This window comes from Mirounga leonina, unplaced genomic scaffold, assembly GCF_011800145.1.
Source record: "Mirounga leonina isolate KUSES-001 unplaced genomic scaffold, KU_Mleo_1.0 Mir_151, whole genome shotgun sequence".
NCBI classification, from domain to species: Eukaryota; Metazoa; Chordata; class Mammalia; order Carnivora; family Phocidae; genus Mirounga; species Mirounga leonina.
The window spans coordinates 103,497,578-103,507,533 of NW_023270377.1; the positions used below are offsets into that span (position 1 = coordinate 103,497,578).

Below are 9,956 nucleotides of genomic sequence, written 5' to 3' on the forward strand. Positions count from 1 at the left end.
TTGAGCACAGCATAATGATTAGAGTTGTTGAATCACTCTGCTATATACCTGAAACTAATATAACGTGGGTCAACTATGCTAAAAAAAAAATTCTTTGAAACAACCAATACACTGTATGAACTCCTATCAGTATTGACCAAGAAAAAAGATAAAGACACAAATTTCAACTATCAGGAATAAAAGAAATGCTATCACTATTGACCCCCCAGACATTCGAAGGATAAGAAGTGAATAATAAAACAACTCTTATGTCCATAAATCCAATAAGTTCAATGAAATGAACCAAGTCCTTAACATACATGAGTTAAGAGGACTTACTCAAGAAGAAACAGGTAACCTGAACTGTCCTACAATTATTTTCAAAAATTGAATTTGTAGTTTAAAATAAGGCCAAGCCCATATGTTTCACTATCAGTTCTACCAAACATGTAAAAAAAAATTGTAACAATTCATGCAATATTTGAAAATAACAAAGAAGATCTTTTTAAATGGAGAAATGTACCATATCTAAGAAATGGGAGACACAATATTATTACTAGGTCAATTACCTCCAATTTGATCTAGGGGATTAATAGATTCCTATTTAAATTCTTACAATTTTTGTGTGTGTGTATGTATGTATGTGTGTGCATTTCAACAACTAATTCTAAAATATAAACAGGAAGGCAAATAAACTATAATCACCAAATAATTCTGTAAAGAAAAATGAATATTTAGGATCTACACTATCCTTCCACAGCTCTCAATATAAAGCTACCATTGTCAAGACTATGGTTTTGGTGATAGGATAGACCCAGAGTTCAAATGGAACAAAATAATGAGCCCAGAAACCTGCCCATGCAAATATAGTGGACAGATTCATGACAAAGGTGCAAAGACAATTTAACAGAGAAAAGATACTATTTTCAATAACTAGAATAGAAAAATCAAGCATCTAAAGGCAATGAGCTAATATAAATAAAACAAACAAATATCATTGGCTTATGTCTCACACCTGTGCAAAACTTAACTCATAAATGATCATAGACATAAATGCAGGACACACAGCTATTAAAACTCTCTGAGGAATTATAAGAAAAAGTCTGATGATTTTGAGTTGACAATAAATTATTACACTAAAGGCATTATCCATAAGAGAAAAAAAATTGTAAGTTAGATTTACCAAACCCAGGAGATTTTACTCCTTAAAAGAAATTGCTACCTCTGAAAAGAAAAGCTGCAGAATGGAAGAAAATATTTGCAAATCACATATCTTCTAAAATACATTATAGGGAATAGTTTTTAATCTCTTAAATTCCAATAGGAAAGTAAACAACCCAATAAGAAATAGAATATCAGAACAAACAATTCACCAACAATAATATTTGTGTGGAAAATAAGTATGTTAAATGATTCTCAGCATCATCTGTCTTTAGAGAAATGCAAATTTAAACCACAATAAGTTGCCATAGACATCTATTAAAATGGCAAAAATAAAAGCAAATAAAGCAAACAACAAAACACTGACAATAGCAAATGGCTGGTGAGGATGCAGAGCAGTGAAAACTCTCATTCATTTCTAATTCCAGTGAAAAATGTCACTGTCAACTTAAAAAATGATCATATATACATTTACCATAGGACTCAGTAATAGTGTCACCAGATTTTTATCCAAGTGAACCAAAAACCATATGGTCACCAAAACCTATATGAAAATATTTATAGTATTCATGATCAAAAACAGGAAACAACCTACATGACCTTTGACAGTTGAGTGTATAAACAAACTGGTACATCAATACAACGCAACACCACCTAGTAATATGAAGGAACACATTATTGATTTTTATTTATCCACATGGATGGATTATAAATGCATTTTGATAGGTGCAAGAGCAAGACCCAAAAGCTGTTTACTGTGCCACTCCTTTTATCTCATATTCTGAAAAGGTAAAACTATAAGCAACGAAGGAAAGATCAGTTGTCACCTAGGGTTGGGGCACTGGGAAGAGGCTGACAACAAGGAGGGAAGCCACATAAGGAGATTTTAGTGTGATTGAACCATTTTATGATTCCACGGAGGAGGATACATGACTGCATTTTTTAAATGCATAGAACTATATATGGAAGGGTGCAGAAAAATGTATGCAGAAACTTTTAAAACATGAGCATGTTGTGGAAGCCTAGAATGAAATGTGAACTGTGACAAAAGAATGCACTCTTTTGCCAATGTACAGCCTATCTGCACCAAAGAAGATAGGTCAAAAGGAGATGGCCTAATGACTTTGGAAAGGTGTGTATTGACTGTATTCTGTAAGACTCACAATAAAAATAACTGTACATAAACTCTCTGTTAATTAATTAAGTTAATTAATAACTTTGTTTCTCCCAGGGATATGGATTAGCGATTTTGGAAATGCATTACATGTATGCTGGAATTGAACACACAAGTAAATAGATTACTGCAAAAAAGGAGGCAGGTTTCTTACTCCGTAGAAAGAAGTTACAAATCAGCATGGGGAAGAGGCTATAAGAAATACTGTAGTACTGGATTGGAGTTAGACATCAGTATGCACTCCAGTTTATTTTATACATACAGATAGGGAAATAAATATAGATGAGCGTCTACATGGGTTATGATACATGCATGTATTTCCTAGCTCTCTCTGCACAGATAAACTAGAAACAGGGATACCACAGTAACAGTGAGCCAAACCTAGTGCACAGGTCTGATTTCTAAATACCATTCAGCAATAACAGGAACTGGATTCATTGGAGAAATGGTTGATCGTAGTGATAGAGCAAGGAAAAATAGGAGTCTGATGCATCTTGTAGTTCCAGAAAGTAAGGAATTAAAAAAATATATGTATATATATATACATGTGAAAGGGACACAGGAGCCATGCTAGAAATGGCCAAAATGAAATGATTTGAGTAACAATATAAATAATGATAGAATCAAAATCAATAATAATAAAATACTAAATAAGTAGCATAAAATAAGTAGCAGTGAGTTTGTACTGATATAAATAAATGGTAGCACAAATAAATAAATGGATAGAGAGAAAGAACACATGTTGCTTACAGAACTAGTTCAATTTATACGTATAGAAGAAATGAGAGATGCTGATAATTGCCATGAGGACATCACTGTGAGAACTGCTGGAGGCAAATGCACTGATGAATGCTGTAATCATTGTTGAAAACCTTATGAAGAAAAAAGCTGTTCAAATAGAATCAAAATACCCCCTTGAATTATTTATTAATTAAAGTGTTGTTTTTAGCATGCGTCCACAAATTGGCAACCCACCCTCCAGGAGGTGGAGTTTACTTCTCTCCCCCTTGAGCCAGGAATGAACTTAGTATCTCATGTCTGACACGTACCTTCTGGCAAGAGAAAAACAGCAATTTTTCGGCACACTTGGCACACGCTACCTTAACCGAGTGGATCAATGTTAATATCACCGGCAGTTACTTATACTGATATATATACCCCCGGTTTGATACAATGTATTTCACATTTGTGGTGTTCTTCTCCAAATCCATACTCCCAGTCATGATAAAACCGCAGACAAATCCAAATTGAGGCATATTGTAAGAAATAGCTGACTGGTACCTTTCAAACCTGACAAGGTTCTGGAACACAGGGAAAGACCGAGAAACTGCCATATGTTAGTGTTGAATATGGAATCGTGAAGACTAACTGCAATGGTATCATGCATTGGATTTTGACAGAAAAAGGACATTAGCAGAAAAACCTATGAAATTGGAATAAACTTGTGAATAGTATTGTGCTACTGTTAATTTCACGGTTTTTATATATATTTCATCATTAGTAACATTAGGGATAGTGGGGGGCAAATAGTACTGCCTTTGCAACTTTCCTGTGTCTAAAATTATTTTTAATTTGCATGTTTAAAATATCAGGGAGACAATTTTGTTGAATTGCTTTTATTTTCTATAGTTCTATTGTCAGTCTTACAGATACAGGTCACCATTTGTAATATAAGTATATTCTAACTAGGGATTCATTATTTTCATCTTCATGATTTAATTATATTTTTGAAATTATAAATAACTAACATGATTTAAAACTCAAAGCTATAAAAAGTAATATCGGATAAATCTTGCGTCTAGTTCTCTTTTACCCTGTTTCTATCCATCCCCTGAATGTAATGATTTTTATTAATTTCCAGTTGATCCTTCAAATATTACTTTTTTAAAATTACTATTTTGTTTTCTGATATGTATTGGTTATTTAGAAAATCCAATTTTATAGACTCATGTTTAATTTTACACTGAATCCTTTATATTATAAAACTAAAGTTTCCCTTGGCCATCTCCTGATGGGAAAGGCCTCTTCTCTTAGATATCTCGGAATGGGCTAATAAATATAATATTCTGCAAATTTTTGCATGTGTGAAATTGTTTTTCTATAACCTGGATGATTTAAATCAATTTGCCTGAACATGACATGTATTTTTAATTAACTTCATCTCTTATTCATCTTTTCTCCCACTTTCTTCTTGGCAGATCATAATGTGGCACAGTGCTGAGCAATCACGTTCTCCCCAAAAATCATTGAACTAACTGCCTGCATTTCACTTTTGTTGCACTGGATCAGGTACTGCGGGATGGATCTCTTATGTTATCCCATGAAGGCATTTATGTTATGCAAGAGTTATTATAGATGACTACCATGAGGGTAAGCATTATACCATGTGTCCACCACTCTATCTGTTGTATTTTGTTTCTTTTTCTTTTTTTTTCTTCTTCTTCTTCCCAATTTCTCCACATTCTTATTTTAAAAATATATACTTCTGTGGGGTGCTGAGTGGCCCAGTCAATTAAGCTGCTGCCTCCATCTCAGCTCAGGTCTTGATCTCTGGGTGATAAGTTCAAGCTCCATGTTGGACTTCACACTGGGTTCACACTGGGCATGGCCTACCTTAAAAAAAAAAAAAAATATATATATATATATATATACTCCTTTTGTGTCATTCTCACTTTTTCCTCCTAAACTCCAGGGTTGGAGATTTATGTCACCATAGTTTTGTAATGAATTATAATGCTCAAATTATGTTGTTGTTTGATTAATCAGTGTGAGTTGTCCTCTGAATGTTTGCTATAGGGATAAAGCAAATGCACAATGACTCAATTAATCATTCAATTAATTACTTAATTAAAAAAACAAGGTGGTAGTGAAATCATTCACCTTGTTTTTTCCTTAACACATGGATATCCTCCACAGAGATCCAATATAGAGCATCTTACACTTCATTGGTAGCTACCAAAAATGTCTAGCTAATCTCTTTATTAGTTGATGCATATTTATTCACCCAGTCAATGAAAATTTTATTTTGAATTCTTAATATGTTCTAGACCCAGGGGATATAGCAGTGAACAAAAAGAAAAAAAAAAAACTATTATGCTATATAGAGAAGCAGCACATCTCAAGAATGGAACCAGGTGAAGTTAACATTGAGAAGAGATTATTTTAGAGGCACAGACTATATATTAAGTTCCCATACAGACTCTTGTACACAAAAAAAGTGAAGAGGAGAAATCTCAGAAGGAAAGGACTAGGATCCTGCAATATGAATGTGTAAGGAAAGTAGACACCATATAGTATCATACCTTAAGAAGGAGTATAGACACCATGAAGAATCTTTACATGTACTGATTGGACAATAAACAAATATTTAAGTACACACTCTTACATCTTTGTTGATAAGCCAATGTACTTTACGTGGGCCCACTAGATCTAATATATTTAAGTGTGTGTATACACACACACATATACATTTATAAAATTGTATGAATTATGACAAATTCATAGTTAAAAAACAGAGAGATCTCATGTACCCCGACCCAATCTCCCCCAAGGGTCACATCTTGCATAATTACAGTACAATTTCAAGTCCAGGAATTTGGTATATTGTATACACTTAATTCTATTGTTTTATTACACGTGTATATTCATGTAACCCCCACCAGTATGTAATGATGCAGAACTATTTTATCACCAGAAATGTCTCTCTCAAGCTATCTCTTTATTGTCATATGCACACCTCTCCATAAACCATCCCATAACTTCTGGCAACCACTGACCTGTTTCCCATCTCTATAATTTTGTTGTTTTGATACTGTTATATAAATTGAATTATGCAGTATGTGACCACTTTGAAAAAAAAAAAAAGAGACTGTATTTTCTCATTCATCACAATGTCCTTCAGATGCTAAGTTGGTGGGTGCATCAAAAGTTCAATCCATTTTGGGGCACCTGGGTGGCTCTGTTGGTTAAGTGTCTGCCTTTGGCTCATGCCATGATCTCAGGGTCCTGGGATCAAGCCCTGCATCAGGCTCCCTGCTCAGCGGGGAGCCTGCTTCTCCCTCTCCCTCTTCTCCTCCTCTCTGCTCATGCTCTCTCTCGCTCGCTCCCTCTCTCTCTAACAAATAAATAAAAAATATTAAAAAAAAGTTCAGTCCATTTTATTTCTAGTTAGAATTCCACGTTATGGTTGTACCATAGTTGTTTAACCATTCACTTATTGATTGTTTCTAGCTTTGGCTTCCAAATAAACCTGCCAGGAATATCCATGTATAGGTTTTTGTGTGGGCATAAGATTTCATTTCTCTGGGATTAATTGCCCAGGAGTACAATTGTTAGATCATATGTGAAGTATACATTGATTTTTTTTTTTTTTTAAGAAGCCACCAAACATTTTCCAGAGTGGTTGTACTATTTCAAATTTCCACCAGCAATGTATAAGAAATCCAGTGTCTCTGTAATTTTGCCAGCATTTGGTATAATTTGTTTTTTATTTTAGCTGTTGTAACAGGCATGTAGTGATATCTCCTGATTTACAATTCTCCAATGCAGAATGATGTTAAGCAACTATTTTTTGTGTTTATTTATCATCTATAAATCATCCTAATGCAATATCTCTTCATTTTTTCACCATTTTCTGATTGGATTGTTTAAGTTTGTAATTTTGTTGTCTTAAAGAAAGTTGTATTTTTACATTTTTGCATTTAAATCTGGAATCCATTTTTAGCTAATTTTTTGGTATAAATTTTGGGGCCTAGGTCAGAGTTTAATGTTTGCCTAGGGATATTCGTTGCTCGAGAATAATTTGTTGAAAAGACTTTTCACCTCGGTCAAAGTGAGTTGGCCATACTTGTGTGGAGCTATTTCTAAATTATCTATTCTGCTCAGTTAGATGTGTTTGTCTATCCAAATGTGAATACTACACAGTCTTGACTACTGAAACTATATAATCAATCTTGAAATTGTTTAGACTTATCCCGTGTTATTCCATTTTTTCAGAATATTGGCTATTCTAGTTCCTTTGACTTTCCATAGAAATTCTATTATAAACTCTTCTACACACACATGCTATATGCACACACCACACATACTCTATCTTGCTCAGATGCTAATAAGAATTGCATTAAACCTATCGTGTATCAATTTGCAGAGAACTGACATCTTTACTATGTTGAATCCTTTAATCAATGGTATGTCATCACTTGTTTAGATCTATTTTGAGGCATGACATGTCTCATCATTTAGATTTTATTTCCTTCATCAACATCTTATTTTCAGTGTATAAGTACTATATATGTTCTGTTAGATTTAAGCTCCTGTTTCTTCTTTCTTCTTTTTTTTTTTTTTGAGTAGATGTAAGTGGTATTGCATATTTATTTACTTATTTAATTTTTGTTAGTTATAAAATTTGATTGTAAAGATCAAGCAGTGGTTTTTGATTAAACCAATCTACATTTTTAAAAGCTTTGAAGTGTGCAGACACTAGTTTTTAAATAAAGATGACAAGTACAAATCAGATTCTTATAACACTGCCCAGGATCTAAATAAATGTGATTCTGGACATAATTTAATCCACAAGACTAATCGAATGATAGTGCAATCATCAATAATTAAACCAAAGGCGTAATTTTCCAAATCACTTTTAATCAGAATAAATTCTAGTTTTTTTTTTTTAAGTTTAAAGCTATGTAAAACTCAAAGCAATCTATTTTTCTACCTGAGATCAAAACAAATTACTTTTTTCCTATCTAAACATAATTCTTGGCATTGAGGTAAATCTGAAGTCACATGATATACTCTGTCACACTTTTCCAAAAAATGTTAAGCCCTGCTTTAGAGAGAAAATCTCATGTTACCCATACATATTTACATATTTTATTCTTCAAAAACTAATGACAAATTTATGAGGTCAATAGACATGTAATAGGACCAGGACACCACTAATACTGTGAATATAAAAAGCCATTCATTATACAAAGTATTCCTGGAAGCAGCAATATGCAATGGGATCATGGAATCTATGTACATACATGAATCACCAGAAGTTCAGAAACTAAGTTCGCTTTAAGAAAATTCATTCTATTATTTGGAACAGAGGTTGCCAAGTTGTGATGTATAACAAAAATATTGTAATAACAGCTCTGAGACCAAGTATTAGCTTAAATTGGCAATAACTGTAACTTAAATTAAAAACTAAACCCAACTAGATCCTTACTGTGGCTATACACCTTTTACTCTGTGGCCGGCAGGGTTTACTGAAGGAACAACCTCTTATCTCTTGCCTCTCCTCCTAGTGTTACCCCTTGCCTCCATCTTCCTTTTTTCATGGTTGTCTTTGGCAATGCTTCCAAATCTGGAGAGCAAAAGAATCTGCTGAAGAAAATGAGGAGGATGAAAACAAGCACTATATATGAAGTACAAAAACCAATCTAAGAGTATGAACTGAAAAAAAATTCTGGAAGGAAAGCTGAGCAGTAGTCAACTCTCAAGGGAAAAGAGAACGTAAAATAATAGGGGGTCTACTCTTGGCCCTTCTTGCACATTATCTTCTGGTTAAAACAGCATGGAACCAAAATGTCAAACTCTGAAGGAGGAACTAGAGAAGTGAATACAGGATAAGCAGAGCAGCAGCTTTAACTGTAAATGACTTTTCTTGCTCTGGCATTGGCAGACTCAATACCATCTTTGTTGACATCAGCCTTTTCTGTGATCTGTTCTATTTGTCCATCTGGAGCCTCAACCTCATTGCCCATGCCTGGGGCATTGTTTTTCAGATGTCCTAGGGTACCATCCACTTGAGTCAGGTTCTCTTCCATTTCCTCTTCTCTGGCATCGTTAGTTCTACGTTGAATGTATCCACCACTGGCTGTTGCAGTGGTTCCTTGTGGAGGCTGACCGTTTGTCACTCCACCTGGCTGCTTAGGTCCTACATTGCTAGGAGAGTTGTCTCTGCCATCTTGTCCCATGTTGCCTTGTAGGCATTACTGGACTCAGAGTTTTTTGCCCAAGCAGTTCCAGCTACTCCTCTGGTGCCCCAGCAGCTAGGACATCCCCACACCTGACCTGGAGCTGTGTCCTCCTAGTGCCTGTGTGAGCCCTGGTGTTGCGTTTTAATTCTGGATTCCATGTGTTCGTTGTTAGTGTATAGAAATACAATTAATATTTGTCTATTTATCTTTTATCTTGGGGCTTTGCTGGACTCAGTTATTAATATTAGAGGTCTTGTTTAAAAAATAGATTCCTTAGGGATTCTTGTGTAGACCAGTAGCCTCCACTGATACCGTGGAGAAAGCAATATTTTCCCCACAAAACATTAGTGAAAATTTTGACTCTCCACTAGCTCTCCTCTGACACTGTATGAACACCTCACTGAGCACACAGGCTTCTGGTTCCCCACAAGTAGGAGTGAAGTGTAGGGCTCTCTTGTGGTATCTACTTCTCTAAACAGAGGGGCCGGCACCTAACTACTCACCAGTGATGCACTTGCTGGGTCCCTCCTAGGTCTTCACTGACATCATCCTGATTATGGATTTGGGGAGTCTTGTTACACCTTGGTGAGGATGCAATTTCAGCTTTCTACTCAGGTTCTGCTTGTGGAATTGAGAGTGGGGCCTCAGTTGTTTTTTATCACCCCCCCCCCACTGTG

The 9,956-nt window shown here is 34.9% G+C and overlaps 1 protein-coding gene across 1 annotated transcript; it reads right to left on the minus strand.

Moving 5' to 3' along the window:
* Positions 1–8,943: 8,943 nt before the first annotated feature.
* On the minus strand, positions 8,944–9,304 carry LOC118011852 (synaptosomal-associated protein 23-like). The gene has a single exon (XM_035006664.1). The coding sequence runs from the start codon at positions 9,274–9,276 to the stop codon at positions 8,944–8,946; it is 333 nt and encodes a 110-aa protein (XP_034862555.1). The 5' UTR covers positions 9,277–9,304.
* Positions 9,305–9,956: the final 652 nt, after the last annotated feature.